Below are 24,558 nucleotides of genomic sequence, written 5' to 3' on the forward strand. Positions count from 1 at the left end.
GCAATGGTGACAACAACGTGCGTACTTAAAGAAAGGTGGCGCGGATTATGGGTCTTAGTTTTTTAATTACATTCACTAATTAAAAAATCGGTTTTCTTAAATAACGGCCCCAATTTGGAAATCCGTTGGTACTTAAAGATATTATTTCCATCTTTTGCGGTAATGCATGTATTTCAACATCTGTGATTTTAGATTTTAGGGGGCGGCAAGTTTTGCCGAAAAATTTTTAAATTATAGAAATAAAAAAACATTATTGCACAGTTAAGTAAGTAAGTTTTTTTTATGTTGACTATGGGTATCTTATAAACCGTAAGAGATACAAAGTCGCTTAACACGTTGACTGCGTTACATATCCTCGGGGATATGTGGGTTTCTTTCCGTGGTGACGAAGCGAACTTTTGCCAAACATTCGTTGTGTGCGAAAGCCATATCTTCCTTGATTTTTAACATATAAGTTTTACGTATAGCTTTTTTATGGTAGTGCTTTGCATAGTCAAGGCCACTGAATTTTTTGGTACATATATCTCCGGGGACATGTAACGCACAGGACTAATACAAATTTAATTGTGTGCGGCACATACCCCCGGAGATATGTACAGTTTTGCAGCTACTTCTACGGTTATTGCATCATACTGCATGACAGAATTGCGCAAGTTGCATTATCTTTGTATTCCGTAAACATTTTGTTAGTTTTAACGAGTCTAGTTTCGGTCTAGTTATTGTAATGATTGTCCAGGCCAACCTGGGTACTATCTTCCATGTTTCAATACTAATCAGAAATAATAATATTAATATTAACATGGAATAAATAAATATCCCTCAATTTTAAGAAAATAGTGTTCGTTGTAATGTTTTTTATTCGAGTTGATTGCATAATTTTAGGGCTATACAGTCTTCTTCACTTTCTTGCGGTACCAGTCGCCGGAGATATGTACGGTTCCAGAATTAAATAAATAATAGTGTTAGCTTACAGGTCCCAACGCTGCGGAACTCAAAAAATTACGCACAAGTAAACTAGATGGGGTTTACTTGACCAGTTGGCTACATATCCCCGGCGATATGTATAGCACTATGGTAAAGTTGCATTACAATACCCCGGCGATATGTAACGCATCAACAGCAAGTTCTTGTTTTAAGCTACCGCAGTCAACGTGTTAAAAAGTTATGCAGAATTTTGTGTTGTTCATTTTTGCTTTTAAAATCCTTTGTACCTGTACAAATATCGAAGTTATATAAATATCAAAAAATAATTTTAAATTTTTAACCCACCTTTAGTGATTTTTATAAGCTTTCTGACGATGTTATAATCAAATTTTTATGACTTTTGGGGTTCGAGTCAAACACACCAACTTTCTTATTTCTTATTGACGCCATATTGGATTTTAACACTAGATAAAATTACAAAATCGGAGATACCAAATATTTAGTATTTCATTCGGAAATTAATCTTGCGTTTATGCATTGAAGTTTACAATGTATTTCTTATGGCCATTATTCCATGGCCATGTTGATGGATACTATGCCAGACAATAAACGAAAAATGTTTTAAGCAAGCTATGGAATTATTTCTATAAGAAATACATTGTCAACTTCAGTGCAATAATTCAAGATTAATTTCCGAGTGAAATACTAAGTATTTGCTATCTCCGATTTTGTAATTTCTTTAACTAGTCACGTAAAAATCCATATGAAATAAGAAAGTTGATGTAGAAAGGTGAGAAAAAACTATGGGGTTTGTTAAAATTATTTTTTGATATCTTTGAAATTAAATGAACGCCTGGTCGCCAGTGCATTCTCGAAAATCACATTTTTGGGTTTTTGGCCAGAATTTCGCAATTTGTGGAGTTAGTTAGCATAAAATTCAACTTTTAAAACAAATAACGATCTGGTTGTCATATTAACTAATTTGAATATTGTTGCTTTAACTTCACCGAAAATTAATCTCTTACGCTCCCTAAACTGTTACCGGAAATATACCAGTTAACAACTATTTCTTTAGTTGAATACATCGCACACGAACGAATAAAAATAAGGAAGCCAAAATTAATTAATATGACAGCCTGATCTTCATTTGTTTTAAGAAGTTATTTTTGTTGTATAAAATTAGGCGGCCTTCAGAAGGATTTTGTCATTGAAAAGTAGACATAGGGAAAAACAATACGCGTACATTCCTATGCCTACTTCTTATGAATGTCGCCGTAGGTATATGTAAGCCAGTAAACGGAAGCAATAAAAACAAAGGGAAAGATAAATACGAATAAATTCATTATTTTAAAGTTTGGGGATGGAACACTTTCATCCTATCTCTTTTTGGTGCGTCACTTTGCATATAAATATAATGTAGGTACATACATGGTGAGGTGGCCTGCACCTGTTCGTTTAGCAATATAGAAGTTTATGTAAGATTATGTATGTATCTAATTCATTTTCGAATGAATCGCCAGTGAGTGCGGTTGTTTGTGTCCCATTCGTATGAAACGAGTTTATATTCCACTTGTAAAGGGGTGAGTTTTGAATTTTTATTTCCTTTACAAAAGACTGGTAACGCATTGAGAAGTTTTTAACATTTTCTTTTGTATATACGTAATCTTTAGTTTAGGAGTTTTAGGGGTGCGGGGCGTACAATTTTGAATTTCTTACATATAATTTAAAGGGAATTATTCCCTCGACTAGCCCTCTATATGAACATGTTTTAGTACCTAATGTAACGAGAGCATTTTTTGAATTTCTCGCAGAAATTTGTAAAGCGGAATTCTATCGTTGTTTTTAAATACGTTTTACAAAGGAGTAAGGGTTTTGGGCAAGACTTGGAAAAACAGACTGGTCGACTGTATGCACTCCTGGGTATTTTTGCGCGTTATCTATCAATGCGTCTTTGTTTTTTTAATTGCCTCTAGTCGTTAGTCGCGCCCGGGAGACTGAGTTAGGAGGACTCTGTTTACTTATTATTAATTTTAATTGGGATGCAGTAGGTACTACACTTCTTAGTTCATCATGAGATAAAATCACTAACTCAAGAAATGTTGATCGCGTTGCTTTTGGAATTATTGGACGACCTTAAAACCATCTAGGATTGGTAGTAAGAAAGGCACTAACCAATGAGAAATTAGACATCGCAATTTTAAATGATAATCTATGATTGTGGGCGATCAAATTTTATTCACTTACTAAGAGCAAGATTTGCGTTTTGCCATTAGATCAGTACGGTCTTATAGAAAGGAAAAATTCGTGTTTTGTCGTTTGCGGAGATCACTACGATCGTCTAAAAATGAAGAATTCGTGTTTTAAGATTCAAAGCGACCAGTACGGTCCTCTCTTTAACAGATTAGCGTGTTAATCTTTGGTGTGAGCAGATAGTTTTTACGTGGTATCAACCGCGACCGATTTAGGGCCCGTTTTCAAAAAGTTAAACTGCGTTGAGGGATAATCATAAGTTCAGAAATTTATGGAAACTTAAGTTCGTAGAGAAATGTAGTGGTTTCACCTCGAACCCAAATTTCTTAACAAGTGGAGATGGATTGAGTTTGATTGTAAAAATATATTGTCGTGAATATCACGTTGGAATTATTATTTCTTAAGCAGGAAATTGCACTCAAAGATTCAAGAAAAAAGGGAAAGGAGCCGTTTCTCAATCGGTTTATCTTTCAATAATTGATTTATTATTTGACTTAACAAGTACATTGAATTCACCTACTATATTAACTATTTGACTAGTAACTAATTTCAAACTGTATTTAATAACACTAAGTATTAAGTAACTTTTTATGTGCTACCTAACTATTGTTTAAAAAAGATATATGGGCCACTGACCTAGATGTTCCAGTGTCAATTTCTAAATTAACTAGATTTCTTTCAACACTTATCTTATTATATCTTAAAAGCTTTGTCTTTATTACTCACCAAACCACCGATGCGGTGTCTTCTACCATGTTGATTTTTTACTTCTTGCATTCTCAGAACAGAAATGTTGAAATTTATTTTTAAATTTGCGGGTATACGAAAAGCTTAATAAAACATGTAACAGTTTTGTATGCATCTTTTAATTCTGAACAACTTTAAACTTTTCTGTAAAATGTACAGGAGGGCAGGATTTTGCATAAAACTAATTTCCCATGTTAAATCCCTATGTTCCTACTTACCATGCACCACCCTGTATACGCTATTTTTCCTACTTCCGAAACTGAAACACATAATATGTATGGAGTTAGAGAACGCGTTCTTTCAAAAAATCGCTTTCTAACAAGTTACCATAGGAACGTTGTGTTGGTACGACAAACCTTATGCTATGGTAACAAAAATAATTTGGAAACTGTCATTGCTAGTGTCATAAGTTTGGTCGTGGGTGACAAAGGGGTATTTGATATTGATAAAAGAGCAGCCAAAGTAGGTAAAGAATTGATACCACCGAAATCCAAAAAACTACATGAGCAGCGGTACGATGCGTTTAAGAAGTAGTGCCGCATACAAAATGTGGAACAACCTACTGAAATTGCCTTGTTAGTAATTTCATCCTTCCGGGATTTTCGTCCAAATTTAATCCCGGCGGGACAAAAAGTGACACTTCAGTACTTGTCATAATGGAGTGAAGTTGTCACTTTAGTCTCGGAAGTACGAAATAGTTATTTCTACGGCTCCGTTAACTTAGCACCACCATTTCAAATTTCTAACTAAAGATAGATTGCGCTAGAATCTCTATAGCTAGCGCCACTTTGAGTTCAGCTAGCGCCATTATAGATTTTGCAGAAAAGCCCTTGACTTTCGGGGGGTGCTATGTTAACGCTAGCACCACCATTGCGTCCGATCACTTCCAAAAGCAAGCGCTGTGTTCGTCAGACCTAGCGCCAGCTAGCGCCACAAATTGTAGAGCTAGCGCCACCCCCCAATAGTGAGGGGAGCAATTTTTCCTAGCACCACCATTTTAGCACGATATCTCGATAACGAATTGACCGATTACGATGAAATGGATGGATTCTTTATCAAATTTGTAGATCGGGGTTGGTGAATTGGCAATATAGCGCAAAAAATAAGGAAGGTCCTTTTGACGTCTCTGTGAGTTATGAACGGAATTGTATGAAATTCAATATGCGTAGGTATAGCTTTAGCCATATAAAACGCAATTCCAAAAGTTGAGCCTAATCGATCAACATTCACAGTGCCCTTTTCGCATCTCGGCCATTTACAAACCGGATTGAAGACTTTCTTATTTATGGAAGCATTTAAAAGAAATTTGATACATAGCAACTTGGAATAAAAGCAAATTTAACGCCAGTTTCAAAATTTGGTTTTGTGCATGATGTGCGGTGCCAATTTTCTTATTTATGGAAGCAATTAAATGAAATTTCATACATATACACTTTAAATAAAAGCAAAACTAACACCAAGTTCAAAATTTGGTTTTGCACATGCTGTAGCCATATCCAGGAGCTCGTTTTCGATATTTATTTACACGTCGATGCGAAAAGGGCACTGTCACTGTTGATAGATTAGGCTCAACTTTTGGAATTTCGTGTTATATAGCTAAAGCTATACGAATATTGAGTTTCATGCAATTCGGTTCAAAACTCACGTAGATATCAAAAGGGCCTTCCTTATTTTTTGCGCTATATTGCCAATTCACGAACTTCGATCTACAAATTTGATAAAGAATCCAACTACAACATTTCATCGTAATCGGTCCATTCGTATGGAGATATTGTGGGAACGGACAGACGGACAGACACCGCATCTGGGATGGTCAAACTCTTTACCATTTTTAAACCCGAATGTGCAAATCTGTCCCTCTTAGGGTCGGAAATAATAAACAAATTATTTTAATTTGAAATCCTTTACTTTTTGGATTGATCGTTCTGTTTAAAGTAAAAAAGTTCCAATAAAAATACTAAAATTTGTATGTAAAGTAGCAAGATTGTAAATATGAACATCCCTTCATTTCAAAGTAAACAGACGGTGAGGTATGCAGGTACAAACTTACTTAAATCCTTTATGAATGCGCAAAAGTTATAAATTAATTGTCACATCAAGGGTTTACAGGCGCGTCAATTGTGTAAAGTTTGGTATATCTGTATTGTTAAAAACAACACCTTTAGATAGTAGTCGACGCGACGTACATAGGTATATAATTTATCGGGGGACACAAGAGCTTGATTTTTAATCGAATAATTTTATTTTTACATGAAAGTTTTGTTGCTACCGAAAAACTCGAGACCAAAAGTGTGATAAAATCGCGACAGTTTTTGCTGGAGCGATTTTATTAATATTATCCTTTTCGAGAGTTTTTTCCAAGAGGCAACAAAATTTGAGTGAATTAAAAATAAAATTATCCTGACTTAAAACCAAGGTCGAGTGTATTTTAGGGAGATTAATAAAAGACAGTAAATTTTACAACCACTACATATTTTACGCATTCCTACACGCATTTTTATCGCTGTTAAAAAGCTACGTGGCGTTTAATCAGATAAAAAATCATCTGATTGGTTAGAATTTGAAACAATCACCAAGCTGATTGGTCGTATATTAATGGAGTGTATTAATCATATAAAATACATATGCCTTATGATTATTTGCACATTACACATCAGTATATAAGAATCTACTTCTTTGTTTTTTTAGCAGAATTAACAAATAAATATGCTGATTGATGCGAATACTTTCAAAAATATTCTAATACTACCAAAGATATTAGAATACTATAAAAAGTATTCGAATACTTGTCACTCAAATACATTAAAAATTTAAAATAGTACTAGATAAAAGTCTTAATAATACTTAAAAAAATGTCAAGTTATACTTTGTATAGAGGCAACATGGAAGAACAGCGTTTTATGCACTGAATGTAGTCCCTTTCCCTGAGCTGAGGTTAGCTTTTTTTATATTTCTATTGTTATATACAAATTTAAGGGGAGTAAAAGCGTATTATTGCTATTATATTATTATATAGGAGGTACCAGGACCTGTCTTATATTAGTTATATCCTTAAGAATACGTGTACCAGTTTTCAAAGCGATTGTACGTCGTGCACATGACACGTACATCTTTCTGAAATTAATTCTAGCGATTTTGAAACAGATCCTTTTTTGTCCGTCCGTCTGTCCGTGTGTATCGGGTCAAAAAGTTTCACTCCAGGCTCGTTCGGTATTCATGTTGCATCGGATTTTTATATTTGATTTTGTGATAACGGAAACTTCCTCTAAAAATTTCTAAATAGTTGTCAAATATTTGAATTACTTAAAAGTATTCAAATGCTATGCGAAGTATTCGAATACTTCTCAAAGTATTCAAATACCTTGCGGAGTATTCGAATACTTTGCGAAGCATTCGAATACTAAAAATTTGCAAAAGTATTTGAGTTACAAATACAAATACTGCTTCCATAAAAGTATTTAATTACAAAGTATTTACAAAATCGAATATTGCTCAGCTCTGGTTATGAGTAGGTACGTTCGTTGACATTTTCCCAGTAATATTGGTAATGCGTTTTCCCAGGTTCCAATGTCTCTACTGCGAAAGGTATAAAAATGTGGTTCTGTTCTATAATTGAACTGTATTTCCTAATTTTTATACTTGCCGCAGGTTTTCGTTTTACTCGAAAATGAATCCAAAATATTTCAGTCGTAAAGCTAGGAAAAACTGTCCCAGACTACTTGGGTGTGCCGCCAACTCTTAAGATTTTGACTCTGGGAGATATGTCAGCAAAACACAAAATAGCAAAAGTGTACACGAATAAAACAAACCGGTGGTAATATAAAAAAAAGGACCCCCCACAATGTTGGGGATTGGGCGCCAGCTCTGCAATTTGTGGCGCTACGTTTAAAGAACACAGCGCAGCGCTTGCTTTTGGTATTCATTGAACACAATGGTGGTGTTAGCGTTAATATACCACCCCCAAAATTAAAGGCTTTTTGTAAAATCTATAATTGCGCTAGGTTAACTTGAGCGCTAGGTCTACAGAACAGAAAACATAAAATTTTTACCAGAAAACACAAAATGGTGGTGCCCCCCCCCCCACACTATTGGAGGGCGATGGCAGCCCTAAAATTTGTGGCGCTAGCTAGCGCTAGGTCAGCAGAGAACAGAACGTCAAAATTTTACATGAAAAAACAAAATGGTGGTGCTAGGAAAAATTGCCCCCCGCACTATTGGGGGGTGGCGCTAGCTATAAAATTTGTGGCGCTAGCTGGCGCTAGGTTCGATGAACACAGCGCTTGCTTTTGGAAATGATCGGACGCAATGGTGGTGCTAGCGTTAACATAGCACCCCCCGAAAGTCAAGGGCTTTTTTGCAAAATCTATAATGGCGCTAGCTGAACTCAAAGTGGCGCTAGCCATAGAGATTCTAGCGCAATCTATCTTTCGTCAGAAATTTGAAATGGTGGTGCTAAGTTAACGGACCCTTTGGTCAAACGCAGGAACAGCAACATCATCAGAATGAACAACCGGCGTTGCCATTGGAAGTTAACCGGGTGAGTGTAAAATTAGCTCCTTTTGGATTTGATCACCACTCCTCCTGCTGATAATCCATACACCACCCTCAAGACTCAAATAATTCGTCGTCTGTCCGTGTCAGAAGAGCGTCGTGTACGACAACTCTGTGACCGTACTCCTCAATTTCTCCGTCATTTACGATCTCTAGTCGGCAGTACCACTGTTCTAGACAGCCTTCTCCGCACCATTTGCACCAAGCCATACTGCAACCTCAAATCAGTCAAACCGGTCTTACTACCGGCACGCTCGCCGTTACAGCGGATCATAGAGGTTCAGCTTGGTACGACCTTTAACACTGCTTCTAATTCCGCCGCAGTGCACGCTGCCTCCATTACACCTGGTACAGATCTAATTTCTCAGCGTTTGGACGAACTTTTCCGACGGATCTCAGTTTTGCAAATTGGTTACCTCATCACTAGGTTACTTCTCGACCACTTCGATATTTCGTTACCGCCGCAGGGACAAGTATGCACCACTTGGGAACTTCGACCTGCCTTCTAATCGATTTATGCATGTACACATTGATCCTCTTCCACCTGCAGGACCCTATCGCTATTGCTTGACTGCTGTAGATATGTATACAAAATGGCCCGAAGTGTACCCTCTCAAGTCTATTACCGCTGAAGAAGTCGCTGAAGCTTTTGTGAACTGTTGGCTATCTCGTTTTGGTTCCCCTACGAGGATCACCACGGATCAGGGACGACAATTTGAATCTGCCCTCTTTCGTGCCCTCAACATTGTTTTTGGTACAGAACGATCACGCACCTGCAGTTACCACCCAGCATCAAATGGCCTAAAGATTTCATATACAATTGAAAGCAGCGCTCATGTGCCACCCCGGAGCTTCCTGGCTGAGGCGCTACACATTGTTTTACTTGGAATCCGTAGCGTTGTCAAAGAGGACCTCCGAGCTTCCCCAGCCGAACTTGTTTACGGACAAACACTTCGATTGCTTATCTCCTTGATACCGACTGATTCCCATTCCTGTACAGCTCTCAGCTTCTCCAAATGTCGAAAACCGACGACCTAGTTATGTGACTCGTTCTGGTCGTTCTGTACGATTCCCTAACCTCCGGTTTCCGCGGGGGGGGGGGGGGCTCCTATGGCGGTAACGAAATATCGAAGTGGTCGAGAAGTAACCTAGTGATGAGGTGACCAAGGAGATGGGGAGAATAATAAACAACAGTAATTTGGTAACGTTTGAAATAAAAACTTTTCTACTTTTAACATTTAGTGGTCTACGAATATTTCTTTAGTATTCGCTAAAACCACAGAGTAATAATTTTTGAATTAAGCTGCTATACCGCTGTTACCGATAATAAATTAGTTAAAAATGAGGTTTTGCATTGGTTGTTCCACTTCTTAAAAAGGCGGGTTTTTAAATCGTATTAATTAGTTAATTTGAATATTGTTGCTTTGGCTTCCATATTTTTATTTTCGTTCGTGTGCGATGTATTCAACTGAAGACAAAGTTGATATTGTAAATTGGTATAGTACCGGTCACCGTTTAAGGAGCATAAGGGATTTATTTTCTGTTAAGCCAAAGCAACAATATTCAAATTAAATAATATGACAGTCAGTTATTTTGGATGCATAAAATCAGGCGCCCTTCAGAGGAGATTTGGTCATTTAAAAGTAGACGTAAGGGAAAGCAATACACATAACTCCCTATGTCTACTTCTTAATAAATATCACTGTATGGGTCCTGTATTTGATGCAGATGGAAAACTTTCATATTTTTGTGATTCGGCACTTTGCACATAAATGATAATGGAGGTGGGTAGGTACGTGGTGAGGTGACCTGCATCTGTTTGTTTAACAACACTGCAGTTACGTATGTTTAGCGGACAACGCTAAATAAAATGCTGTGTAGTCGAGTAGATAGATTTATTTACAATGTATACAGGTGCGTGCGTGCTGAAGATGAAACGGCGGAGTTCCGTAAGCGGCGGCGCTACTGGTCAGTATCGCACCTGGTAGTGGCTGCAGGTCGGCTGGATCGGAAGATGAAGTTGCAGCGAATCGCCTTGTGCTAGCCTGTGGCCGGTATATAAATGGTCGGGCTTGCACGCTAATGGCTAACCGAGCGGGCCAATCAGACGACGTTATTGCGTAGTCTCCGGCGGTCGTCACAGTATGTATGCAATTCATTTACAAATTGAATCGCCTGTACGTGTATGTGCCTTGTTTGGTACGAAACGCGTTTATATTCTCACGTGTAAAGGGTGAGTTTTGATTTCGATTTAAGATTGGGTGGCACATCAAGAAGTTCTCATCCTTTTCTTACGAATACACGTAATCCTTACAATCGTTTAGGAGTAGTGGAGAGATGGGCGTAGGTAGGTACTATTTTGAATTTCTTACCTATATATATACTCTAAACTCTAAAGAGAGCTTTCTAGTGCGACCAAACTGTGTTCAGTGAGTTTGATAGAGTACTGTTGATAAATGAAATAGGAAATGAAATTTAATTTCAGCTTAGACGTAACTAGTCTTCTATATTAACATGCTTTAATCCATACTGTAACTATAGAATTTTTTGGAATTGATTAAGGACCTTAAAGCATTCTAGGATTGGTAGTAAGACAAGCACTAACCAATGAAAAGAGGGAGATTCACGTTTTGTCATTCGATGACTACGATCTTCGAGAAAAGAAGAATTCACGTTTTGACATTTAAGGCGACCAGTACTGTCCTCTAAGATATTAGCATGTCCCAATCGTTGGGCTGACCAGATAGTTTTCACGTGCAACTATAAGCAACCGATTTAGGGTCCCGTTCTAAAAAAGTTAAACTGCGTTGACTGAGAATCATAAGGTCAGAAAATTATGGAAGTTTAAAGTTCGTTAAGAAATTTGGTAGTTTATTTAGTAGAACCGCAACAATTATTAGGGTGTATAAATTAATGATCTTTCTATTACAGTTTTACAAAACTTGACGCTTTGGCGTTTCTTGTCCGATCAAAAACATTTTTGAAATCCCAACTCAACTCAATATGAAACTCCCAAAGCAACAATTACAAGAATTTCTTGGAATCCCGTCCTAGCGCCTTATGACTTCGATCGTGCCCGAAGAATTGAGTTAAGGAGCAGCGTTTCCAAACTCGCAAGGAATTGAAAGAATTTGTCACAGCTTACCTTCATTGGCAGCAAAGTTTTATGAAGAAAGTATTCACTTATGCGACAAATGCCTCTTCGTCAAGGTGAGTAACCTAGATGATACATTCTTTTTTGGTTTTTATCTGTATTCTCTTATAGGAAGTTTACCGGAAGTTAAAAAAATAGCCTTCTGTTCCACTTCGTTTGAGATCGTTCCTCGGAATACCGTAGTGCAATTACTACAAATGGATTGAGCACAGGCGTTGGCAAAGGCGTTGGTGTCTACCTATATATTCCATGGTGGGCCATCTGCATTACTACAAGAAAGACCACTTGTAAGTTAAGGTAGACAACTTTGTTTTTACTACATTACAAGGGTTGGTACTTCCTGAAAAGGGATGAACATTGCTTTCTTTTATTTCCTCCCTTCCTAAATAAACTTCACAATAGTACATAATATATACCAAGGGACTAAAGTGTGCGTTTTCATCCCCAAAGGGGCCTCGTACTTCAATAGGTCATCGCAGGTAATGTGCCATTTTATTGACTTTTTGTAAATAAATAATACGTGAACATTTTTGGAAGTGATTCAAAAAAGTTAGGAGTGATTCAAAAAAGTTAAGAGTGATTCAAAAAAGTTAAGAGTGATTCAAAAAAGTTAAGAGTGATTCAAAAAAGTTAGGAGTGATTCAAAAAAGTTAGGAGTGATTCAAAAAAAAAAAGTTAGGAGTGATTCAAAAAAGTTAGGAGTGATGATTCAAAAAAGTTAGGAGTGAGTTTCAAAAAAGTTAAGAGTGATTCAAAAAAGTTAGGAGTGATTCAAAAAAGTTAGGAATGATTCAAAAAAGTTAGGAGTGATTCAAAAAAGTTAGGAGTGATTCAAAAAAGTTAAGAGTGATTCAAAAAAGTTAGAGTGATTCAAAAAAGTTAGATCAAAAAAGTTAGGAGTGATTCAAAAAAGTTAGGAGTGATTCAAAAAAGTTAGGAGGGATTCAAAAAAAGTTAGGAGTGATTCAAAAAAGTTGGGAGTGATTCAAAAAAAGTTAGGAGTGATTCAAAAAAGTTAGGAGTGATTCAAAAAAGTTAGGAGTGATTCAAAAAAGTTAGGAGTGATTCAAAAAAGTTAGAGTGATTCAAAAAAGTTAAGAGTGATTCAAAAAAGTTAAGAGTGATTCAAAAAAGTTAAGAGTGATTCAAAAAAGTTAAGAGTGATTCAAAAAAGTTAGGAGTGATTCAAAAAAGTTAGGAGTGATTCAAAAAAGTTAGGAGTGATTCAAAAAAGTTAGGAGTGATTCAAAAAAGTTAGGAGTGATTCAAAAAAGTAGGAGTGATTCAAAAAAGTTAGGGGGGATTCAAAAAAGTTAGGAGTGATTCAAAAAAGTTAGGAGTGATTCAAAAAAAGTTAGGAGTGATTCAAAAAAGTTAGGAGTGATTCAAAAAAGTTAGGAGTGATTCAAAAAAGTTAGGAGTGTTTCAAAAAAGTTAAGAGTGATTCAAAAAAGTTAAGAGTGATTCAAAAAAGTTAAGAGTGATTCAAAAAAATTAAGAGTGATTCAAAAAAGTTGAGTGATTCAAAAAAGTTAAGAGTGATTCAAAAAAGTGATTCAAAAAAGTTAAGAGTGATTCAAAAAAGTTGAGTGATTCAAAAAAGTTAAGAGTGATTAAAAAAAAGTGATTCAAAAAAGTTAAGAGTGATTCAAAAAAGTTGAGTGATTCAAAAAAGTTAAGAGTGATTCAAAAAAAGTGATTCAAAAAAGTTAGGAGTGATTCAAAAAAGTGATTCAAAAAAGTGTTTTGATATAAAAAGGAATGTTTCAAAAAAATCAAAAAAAATTTTAAACTTTTTTATTGTAGTTTTCAATAGTTACATTTGTGTAATTTTTAATAAAGTTTAAATATAGATTCTCTTTTTAATTAAAAAAATTTCGTTTGCTTTCAGTTTTCATTGTTTTTTTGCTGGGGGAGACTATGTCGTGTGATGAACTAGTGCCAGCTGCCAGCAAAGTGCAGTTAGGGCAGTACAATATTATTCTAGAGATGAACAAATTAAATAAGTTTCTTTTTTTGTATACAAAGATCTTCTTGTAACTTAAAAAATAAATAACTTAATACGTATATTTTGTTATCAATTGAAGCTACTAGTACTTAGTGAAACACCATTGTCACTTTGATTGACTACTAGTAGCTACCTTAGAGTAATCCTCAATGACGGATGGACCGCAATGATGATGATGATGACAGCGCCGAATTCGAAGTGGTGATGGTAAATAGTACTCATCCCTACAACAATAAGATTATCCAGTAAACGCGTAGACAGGATTTCATTGTCCTACCTAAGAATGTTCGTCTTTGTTGACAACTGCAGAGTTGACTAGTTCCTTCGGACTTCGCATCGGAAAAGTGTCGTTTTAGATAGCTAGCGATGGAGGTAGGTACTTACTGCTTGAGACCGGCTAAAAAGTGTAGTCGGATTAAAAAAGATTGATCCCAAAATATCTGAGATATTTATGAAATAAATCAGATCAAATCAGTTGAATTTGGCCTGTAGAATCCATAATTTCAAACAGTTCCAAGATCGGGCTACTAGATCAAAAGTTACAGCCCTTTGAATTTTTTGTCGAAATTGGTTTTTTGCCCATCACTTTTGATTGAGACGTCTAATCGAAAAAGTACGAATCGTTTTGGATTCTACGCACCAAAATTAATAAGAAAAAGTTTTTTCCCGAGAAATTTTGGTGTAGTCGATTTTTGGTGAAAAAAACTGCCTTTTTTTGGGGCTCGAAAAAAAAATTGTCTCAGATCGACCGGGAAAAAGCATTTTCTTATAGAATGTGGCCTGTAGAATCCATAATTTTAAACAGTTCTAAGATCGGGCTACTAGATCAAAAGTTACAGCCCTTTGAATTTTTTGTCGAAATTGGTTTTTTGCCCATAACTTTTGATTGAGACGTCTAATCGAAAAAGTACGAATCGTTTTGGATTCTACGCACCAAAATTAACAAGAAAAAGTTTTTTCCCCAGAAATTTTGGTGTAGTTGATTTTTGGTGAAAAAGGAAGGTAATACACTGCCTTTTTTTGGGGCTCGAAAAAAAAATTGTCTCAGATCGACCGGGAAAAAACATTTTCCTATAGAATGTGGCCTGTAGAATCCATAATTTTAAACAGTTCCAAGATCGGGCTACTAGATCAAAAGTTACAGCCCTTTGAATTTTTTGTCGAAATTGGTTTTTTGCCCATAACTTTTGATAGAGATGTCTAATCGAAAAAGTACGAATCGTTTTGGATTCTACGCACCAAAATTAACAAGAAAAAGTTTTTTCCCGACAAATTTTGGTGTAGTCGATTTTTGGTGAAAAAGGAAGGTAATACACTGCCTTTTTTTGGGTCTCGAAAAAAAAATTGTCTCAGATCGACCGGGAAAAAGCATTTTCTTATAGAATGTGGCCTGTAGAATCCATAATTTTAAACAGTTCCAAGATCGGGCTACTAGATCAAAAGTTACAGCCCTTTGAATTTTTTGTCGAAATTGGTTTTTTGCCCATAACTTTTGATTGAGACGTCTAATCGAAAAAGTACGAATCGTTTTGGATTCTACGCACCAAAATTAACAAGAAAAAGTTTTTTCCCGACAAATTTTGGTGTAGTCGATTTTTGGGGAAAAAGGAAGGTAATACACTGCCTTTTTTTGGGGCTCGAAAAAAAAAATTGTCTCAGATCGACCGGGAAAAAACATTTTCTTATAGAATGTGGCCTGTAGAATCCATAATTTCAAACAGTTCCAAGATCGGGCTACTAGATCAAAAGTTACAGCCCTTTGAATTTTTTGTCGAAATTGGTTTTTTGCCCATAACTTTTGATTGAGACGTCTAATCGAAAAAGTACGAATCTTTTTGGATTTCTTATACATTTTGGTGCGTAGAATCTAAAACATTCCGTAGTTTTATAAACCCCTAAAGGGGATCTAAAAAAGTGTCAGAGAACCTCGGTAATTGGATTAAACCAATTTTCAATAGGCTTGTTACATGTACCACGTAGGTTAACTTTGCAAAGTTTGAACCGAATCGGTCCAAGCGGTTGGCAGTTATCGTGTTCATGGGCGGACAGACGGGCAGACGGACACCGTCGACTCCCCTACAAAGCTTACATCCCTTTGCTCTGTCGTTTAATAACTAGATGAATTACCTATTCTTAAATTCTAAAATGAACAAACGTTCGAATAATGTACGTAAATGAGGAAGTCTTATGTCACTCTTTCGTAATAAAAACCTAAACACCCCAAAATTTGAAATCTGTATACTATTGTCGAGGCGACTGATTTGTAAATTCTCGCGGAAAGGAAACTTTTCACGACACTTCTTTACGTACGCTCGATTCTTTTAAACTAGTACCACGAAATTACTTCGCAAAATGCACACTGCGAAAAATATCTAATCGATTCAGGGCCAATTGCACCGTCAAAATTAAGTATCCCTTAAAGTTAAGCATAACTTAAATACCATAGCAACGATTGTCTTAATAATCGTCGCCATAGATTTTAAGTTCGACTTAACTTTAAGCAAGGCTTAATTTTGTTGGTGCAACTGGGGATATGTCTGTTCGCGAATAAACTCAAATGTATTAACTGCCCGCCACAAATTGTTCGCGTTAATTTTGCAAAAGTACTTACCTAAGTACATTGACATTTATTTGCCCTGCAATTTCATTGTACATTTTAAGTTATATACTGAAGAAATTGTAATTTGCCGTACAGCAGGGCAGTAAAAAGGAATTAATTATTTCTATAAAATGCTAGGCTGTAAGAATTTCAGCAATTCTAGGCTGAATGATGATAGTGATGTGGTCTGTTATTGTTGGAATATGCTAGGTAGCTAAAAATATGCACAAAGTACGTACCAGTACTAGGTCCGACCAAAGTTTGTACGCCTGGTTCCTTGTTTGGGGTCACCGGTGTCAGCCCCTGATGACTCCTTGTCCATCCCCAGTTGGTGGACTCATTCCCAACCCTCGACCACTGCTCCACCTGGTGGTAGGTTCTGTACGAATGTTGGACAGCATTCTCTTCGGTTAGGAGCAGACGAGCGAGGTGGTACGTCTATGACAGATAATTTTATACAAATAGACCTGCAACACTGTAGGGCGGCTGCTGTCAGTTTAGGCAGAATTTCTAGTCTTAGAGGCACATAAGGAACCATTTTTTGGTACACGGCAATGAAAGAACATGAATTTATGTTTCTAGCCACGCACCTTAAAGCTCTTCTACTGCCGTGATATCACGACTCTTATAGATTAAAGCTCAAGTTAGTAGTAATAGCAATCTCCCGAGAGATTCTGTCAACCGAGTTCCAAGTAATCAGATGACAGAACGAACAGAACACTGTTAGAAAACAACCTTATTATAGTGTGCAATCAAAGGGTAAATCATTACTTAAATATAGACAAGTAGGTACTAATCTAGAGATTCTCAATCAGGGCAGCGAAACCAGACTATACTATCATTGAATAAATATTGAATGCTACTATCGAGTATCACTGACCACATAACGTACTGGCAAGTTACTTCAGATGAATAATTTCAAGGCACAATGTCCAATATTTCGTTGAACGACCCCTGCACCTCTCGCCTATGGATTGGGTTCGTTCGATATTCATTTGAATTTTGGGATAAGTAACCTGAACATTGATTTATTCTGGGAAGTTATCATACATCAAAATACCATAATTCAAGTTGAACAGGTCAACGTATCTCCGTCTCTGCCTGATCTACAGATTTTTCGTCTATGGAATATGAAGAATTTGACCTCCGGATTCGAAGTAGGAACTGTTGCTTTACGGGTTTTGTACTGAACTCATTTCAAAAATTCTCCACGTGCAATGTAAACACGAACGAATCACACAACCCTACTTACCGGCGATTTATTCGTAACTGAATTACGCATGCATACGTAACCTTAAGTACACCTACGCCTACCGATGTTACCTAACAGAAACAAATGGTCGTCACGTGCCTACATTATCCCAATATACAGTGTGATGCATTAAAAAGGATCCACTAAACACAGTCGAGGATATTTGAGGGCGATTTTCATATAATTGGATTGTGAAGCATTATTACCGACCAGCAATAGTACATTACAACTAAAGTTTATGCAATGACTCCATGTCAGTCGTTTTAGATGAATGTTATAAATAAGATACAGTAATGTCATAAAGATCTTAGCTACAGCAATTTTGTAGTCGGCCAATGTTTTATATTTCTTTATTGAAAGTAAACTCATAATACCAACTTCTATAACACACTGTTGCCAACTCTAATAATATATAACACCTCCCCTTTTAATCACTTAATCTAGTTAAACTAAACTCAAAACAACCTCATGCTTCAATTTCTTTTCAATTCATAATCAATAAATTTTGTTGGTGGTTTAGTAACCCTGTTGCTCCTTCTTGGGGCAAAGTTTGTACTATTATGAACTGGTTGAATGTTGGTTTGTTTATTATTATTATTAGTTTGCACCGGATTTTCCTGATGCTGTTCAAAGTCCAGAAAATCTTGTTTCATGTCATGATGTCCACGTGAGGGTCTAATATGACTACTGTTTCTTCGTACATACCGACCATTGTTTTGTTGCACAATGTATGACCTGGGTGTCTCCAACTTTCTCGTAATTACTGCTGGTTCCCAAGTTTTGCCATGTTGCACAACTACATTGTCTTTTTCTTGAAACTCTCTCCTTTTCATTGCATGTCTGTCGTAGTAGTTCCTGTATATCTCTCTCTGTCCTTCTAGCTTCTTCTTTTCTTCCTCAAAATTTACTGGATTTGGGATTGACATGTGGTTAGCAGAAGGTAGCTTTGTTCTTAAAAATCGGCCCGTTAGGAGTTGAGCAGGAGATTTATCTGTTCCTGTGACTGGAATGTTTCGATATTCAAGAAGGGCCAAATCCAAGTCTTCACATTTCCGTAGCATATTTTTGGCAATACCCACTGCTCTTTCTGCTAGTCCATTCGATTTGGGGTAATGGGGGCTTGAGGTCACAAATTGGAAATTCCATTTTCTAGAGAAGTCCCTGCATTCTTGGGAATTGTACGGCATATTGTCGGCATACACCTCTTTAGGTATCCCATGACATGAGAACACAGTCTTCATCGCCCTAATAATCGATTGCGACGTCTTTCTTTCCAACTTGATGATCTCCAACCATTTCGAGTAGTAGTCTATGATTACTAAGTAGGACTGTCCTCCATAATCCAATATGTCGCTGGCTATTTTTTCAAATGGTAATTTTGGAAATTTTCTCAGTATCATTGGTTCTTTTACATTACTTCTTTGATACTTTTCACACACTGGGCACTCTTTGACGACGTTTTCTATGTCACCATTAAGTCCAGGCCAGAATAATATCTGCTTAGCTCTCTGTTGGGTTTTTGTGATTCCAAAATGCACTTCATGTAAAAATTGTAGCATTTTTGAACGGAGCGATTTTGGTACAATAACTCTGTCATTGTAAAATAGTAGATCGTCAAAACTGTGGAGGTCGTTACGAATTTGAAAATACGGCTTCAATTCAATTGGTACTTTTGAAACGTCCGATGGCCAACCCTGGATAAGGTAAAACATGATCTTCTGTATTTCGCTATCTTGTCTCGACTCTTCCTGGAATTCTGTTTTCTTCTCTTGGGTCATATTGATGGAGTGAACCACTTCTGTAATAAATTTGTCGTCTTGTCTTGGTTCTTGCAGATAGTTTCGTGATAGCAGGTCTGCAATATACATTTCTTTTCCTGGTTTGTAAATCACAGTCAAGTTGTATTTTAAAAGTTTGACTTTGATCCGTTGCAATCTAGGCGAATGTACTTCAGCAACTCCTTTCCGCATCAACGATTCTAATGGTTTATGATCGGAGTGAATTATGATTTGTCTGCCGTAAATGAAGTTATGAAATTTTGTACAGGACCATAATATCGCTGTAAACTCCTTCTCAATCTGACTGAACCGAGATTCAGCATCTGTTAAGGCACGCGACGCATATGCAACAGGTTTACCATTTTGCATTAGGCAACAGCCAAGTCCACTTTGACTGCTATCAGTTTGAATAACAATTGGTTTTGTTTCGTTAAAATTAGCTAAAATGGGTGGCGAGCTGATTACCGCTTTTATCTCATTTAAAGCATCAGTTTGTTTTTTGTTCCACATCCATACTGTATCATTTCTAAGCAATTCTCTAAGAGGTGCAGACAAGGTTGACAGTTTAGGAATGTACGCTCTGAGATAATTAATCATACCTAAAATCTTTTGCAATTCCCTTTTATTTGTGGGCGGCTTAAGACCCAAAATTGCCTTAATTTTTTCCTCATCTGGTTGCATTCCCTCACTGTTAAATTTGTTACCAAGATACTTCACCTCATTTACTCTATACTGAATCTTATTGCTATTAAATTTTACATTTAATTGCCTAGCACGACGAATAACATTACTTAAAACCTTATCGTGTGATTCCTGAGAATCCCCATAAATAAGTAAATCATCAAAATACACTATACATCCTTCTATATCTCCAAAATTTTCATCATTTAACTTTTGGAAAAATTCAGGTGCGCAATTGAGTCCAAATGGAAGTCTGTTAAATTTATAAACTCCAAAAGGTGTACCAAACGCACATAATTTACGAGATTCTTCACTTAGTTCAACCTGATAAAAACCCTCCTTAAAATCTAAAACTGTAAAATAATTTTGACCTTGTAGTTTCGATCGTATTTCGTCAATGGTTGGAATAATACAGAATTCTCGATCCAAAGCTTCATTTAAATCTCGTGGATCTAAACATAACCTTAAACTATTATCCTTTTTCTCTACTATCACTAGGTTACTCAGCCACTCAGTAGGCTCATCATATTTCGAAATTATACCTCTCTTCTGTAAACTATCTAATTGAGTTTTTAATCTATTTTTAATTGCGAGGGGTATTCTACGAGGTGGTCTTGCAACTGGTTGTGCATTACTTTTTAACTTTAATGTGCATTGTTTACTAAATTTACCAAGTCCCGTAAATACATCTCGATTTTGCTTAATAAAATTTTCCTTATTTATACTTACTATTGAATTTACTTTAGATATCAAATTTAATTTTATGCAACTTTCTAAACCTAGCATAGGTGTTACATTACCCTTAACTACAATAAATTGTACCTTAAACGTCTTGTTTTTAAATACACAATTTACATCTATTGATCCTAAAGGCAAAATTTTAAATCCCCCATATGCCTCTAATGTGAGACCACATTTTTGCAATTTAACATTGTTATCTGCTGTGTGAATTTGCTCAAATACATATTTTGGCAGAATATTTACCTGTGACCCAGTGTCAATTTTAAACTTTATTTTATTTTCACAGATTTTTAAGGATTCTGTCCACTCACTACAATTTTTAATTTCATTAACTGTAACACTTGCCACTAAAAATTCATCGTCTGGGCTGTCTTCTCCATGGCTGTAACTAGAGTCGCTGTGGTCTTCCACTCCTTGGATCTCTTGCACTCGTTTGTTGTCATTTCTGCACATTTTCTGGAAGTGTCCGTACCTGGAGCAACGAACACAGCGCTTCCCATAAGCTGGGCATTTTCGTGGGACATGTGTGTATCCACAACTACGACAATTGAACGCTTCTGCTTTACCTTCACCTACTTGCTGGCCTCGTTGCTGGCCATGTCGATTGTGTTCTGACCTCTTGTGATGTCCCCGAGGATGGGTCTTTCTTATCGCATCTATCTTATTGTCTCTGCTGGTCCCTTGCACATCTTTAACTTGTGCACAAGCTATCTCATTTGCTCTACACACTTCTGCAGCTTTCTTTAAATCTAAATCGTCCATATGCAGCAATTTCTCTTGCAGCGCCTTCCCCCGAATGCCGAATACAATTCTGTCTCGAACCATGGAATCGGATTCAGTAAACTCGCAGCTTTTTACTAATTTCTTTAGGTCCGTCAGAAAATGATCGAACGATTCCCCTTCATCTTGCTTCCTATTGTAGAATACAAATCGTTCATAAACAACGTTCTTTTTCGGTGTGAAATAAGCGTCTAGCTCGTTTAATACGGTTGCATATACCTTCCGTTCTTCTTCGGTTAACTTAAGGGTATTATACACTTCTACTCCCTCATCACCAATGAGATTTAATAGGGTAGCTATTTTAATTTTATCCCCTTTTTCATCCTTGCCACTTGCAATTAGGTAAATTCCCAAATGTTGTTGGAACCTCTTAAAATTCTCGGAAAGATTTCCCTCAAACGACATGGGCGGCGGCAACCTTACGTCACTCATTTTTATTAATTTAAACAGTGCACAAAGCTTTTTATTAATTTAATTTCCACAAGACTGCGCCATGTTTTATATTTCTTTATTGAAAGTAAACTCATAATACCAACTTCTATAACACACTGTTGCCAACTCTAATAATATATAACAGCCAATACACTCTCTAACTGAACTAACCCTCTTCTTTAAAGTTAAAGGTAAAATGGCTCAATTGCAAAGGATCTGTATCATCTATTGGAACGTTGTTATCAATTGAGTCAATGAAATAGTCATTAAAAATTTTACAGTTGAGTTCCGCACATGGTGCAAATGTTACTGTGTTCTTGTCTTTAATGATTTCCCATATCGCAGATACCTTATTTTTAGAGTTTTTTATGAATTTGCCACCTTTTTTGCTTTTACTAATTCATTTTTGCAGTTGATTTAAAATTTAAACTATCAATAAACCAGTTTACATCCCTAGAAGTAGAGGAAGTTGCAAACCTACACTTCAAAGGAAAAGTGTTAACAGTAGTCTCTGAAAAAAGTTACCAACAGCATTGTGATCTGAGAAATATGTAATGTAGACCGTAACTGAAAAGTCTGTAATGTTTGTAAAAATATTGTCTATCAGACACATGATTGCATTCTAGTGTTCTCAAAAACGGTAAATAGGTCTTTTTAAACGATCACAACCTTTTCAGAAATGAGAGGATTAAGTTTCTTTTACTTTTAACATTGCACAGTTTATTAAGAACTGATTTATAAATCCATTGGGCTTCAAAATGCTTAATGTTTCAATTTTATTTGGCGGCCATAACTGTTTGATTATGAACCGCAATCTCTCACCCAAATTTAATTGCGAATTATAAACTGCACATTTAAATGTTTTTTAAAAAAAATTATAAACGCAAAAAAATTCACTCGAACAGTGGCAATAATAACCTAAACAGGCGAATTTATAAAATCTCCAATACATATATCATTAAATATACATACCTAGATAGTAAAGTAATTGATGACCCTCAAGAAGTTGTGAGAGTGTTTAACGAATAGTTTGTTTGTTCAGCACGAGAAAACATAAAAAAGGATTCCTAAAATGTTTGACTCTACCAAAGAATTGCCGTCACCACAAAATTCGTTCTTTTTGTCGCCCATAACAATGAACGAATTGTATAACATAATAATAATAACTAATCTAAATAAGACAAACGCGCATGGGTGCGATAATATCACTATTAAAATCTACAAGGAAGTATTTGATCTTATACAGGAACCGCTAATTTTGTTAATGAACTGCTGGCGTCTTTTCAAAGCACGATCAAGTGTCAAAAATGATACCTATAGGTACATAAATCCAAAAATTCAGAACTAGAATCGGCTTTAAAAATAGGTTAATGTCCTACTTCGAATTCCATAATCTCTTCAATGAGTCGCAACATGGCTATAGATTAAATAAGTCCACATGCACAGCTTTGTGAACGATGCTCATAATAAGGGTAGTAGCATCCATTAATTGCGATCTATCCAAAGCATTCGACATGGTTGATCACGGTCTGCTAATGTCAAAACTTTCCAACTATGGAATTAGGGGAATTACCCTAAAACTTTTAACATCATATTTAAATGAGCGCAGATAGATAGTAATAGAGGTAACGTTAGAACAAAGATTGGTTGAGTATGGGGTGCCCAAGAATCTATCCTTGGTCCCATTCTTTTTATAATATTTATTAACGATCTGCCAATTAATTTTACGTATCTCCGCATTAATATGCGGACGACACGAGTGAGAGTGTCGCTTGTAGAAATGACGATCTAGAATGTTATCTACATCATATAATGAAAACGCTATGGAATTGGTTTAACGCTAATAAATTGTTAATGAATCCAGACAAAACAAAAATGTAATAAACTGAGATCGACCGGGAAAAACATTTTCTTATAGAATTTGGCCTGTAGAATCCATAATTTCAAACAGTTTGAAGATTGGGATACTAGATCAAAAGTTACAGCCCTTTGCATTTTTAATCGAAATTCGCTTACGTCATAGCTCAATAACAAAGGATGATCCTTAAGTGACAATTACAGTAAAATATATGTCTCATTTAAAAAATTGACGTGTTCGATGATTTTTTTTTTGGAAAAACGTTTAGGTACTAAAAGATTTATTGTGATAGTTCAAGACTATATACCCGCACGCCGCAGTGTATAATAAAAATATGTTTAGATTTGTATTTTTTGTATACAGTGTTGAATAGGTATACAAAAAATATGTCGCGTCACACTTAATTGATATATTATGATTGGTAAAAGGGGGAAATTGTAAGGCACTAAAAATGTCTAGGAATGTTAGAAGGGCGTCATGCTTGATTTCCATATATAAAATAAACCCTCTTTGTTTTCTAAGGAATACATGTTAGTTATACCCTTGGCCACATTAATAAAAATTCAATCACACGAAAGCTGTAGTCGAATAAAGATCGTCTTTACTTTACGTCTGTGTTTTATTGCAACTACCCCATTAAAACATTAATAGGTTATGGGCCCAGCTAAATAACGCGAATTGACTAAGTGGGTAGTGCGCGAAGTGCAGAAAGTAAAAAGACGCCGAAGTAAAAATTAAAAACTCAAGTTCTAAGTTTAAGTGTTAAGTGCATAATGGAGAAAGGGCAAAAGCGTAATATAAAT

General features: G+C 36.0%; 1 protein-coding gene and 1 long non-coding RNA gene across 4 annotated transcripts; one reads left to right on the forward strand and one right to left on the reverse strand.

Annotated features, from left to right (window-relative positions):
• The first annotated feature begins 2,446 nt into the window (after positions 1 to 2,446).
• LOC116164784 lies at positions 2,447 to 13,665 on the forward strand. Of its 2 annotated transcripts, none has more exons than XR_004143991.1 (4): positions 2,447 to 2,504; positions 10,387 to 11,682; positions 11,738 to 11,923; positions 13,518 to 13,665. It is a non-coding gene; the product is annotated as an uncharacterized LOC116164784 (long non-coding RNA). The 2 variants fall into 2 exon arrangements; XR_004143990.1 differs by having other exon boundaries at positions 11,738 to 11,913.
• Positions 13,666 to 13,744: 79 nt separating this feature from the next.
• LOC116164773 (uncharacterized protein K02A2.6-like) lies at positions 13,745 to 21,893 on the reverse strand. 2 transcript variants are annotated; one of them, XR_004143987.1, is made up of 4 exons: positions 17,294 to 17,477; positions 16,473 to 16,671; positions 13,912 to 14,031; positions 13,745 to 13,858 (listed from the first exon to the last, which is right to left on the reverse strand). XR_004143987.1 is itself a non-coding variant. In XM_031478998.1 (4 exons), exon 1 carries the CDS (start codon positions 21,868 to 21,870, stop codon positions 17,959 to 17,961), a length of 3,912 nt encoding a protein of 1,303 aa, XP_031334858.1. In that variant the 5' UTR covers positions 21,871 to 21,893; the 3' UTR covers positions 13,745 to 13,858; positions 13,912 to 14,031; positions 16,473 to 16,671; positions 17,486 to 17,958. The 2 variants fall into 2 exon arrangements, 1 of the variants encoding a protein (XP_031334858.1); XM_031478998.1 differs by lacking the exon at positions 17,294 to 17,477 and adding an exon at positions 17,486 to 21,893.
• Positions 21,894 to 24,558: the final 2,665 nt, after the last annotated feature.

This window comes from Photinus pyralis, unplaced genomic scaffold, assembly GCF_008802855.1.
Source record: "Photinus pyralis isolate 1611_PpyrPB1 unplaced genomic scaffold, Ppyr1.3 Ppyr1.4_LG2, whole genome shotgun sequence".
NCBI classification, from domain to species: Eukaryota; Metazoa; Arthropoda; class Insecta; order Coleoptera; family Lampyridae; genus Photinus; species Photinus pyralis.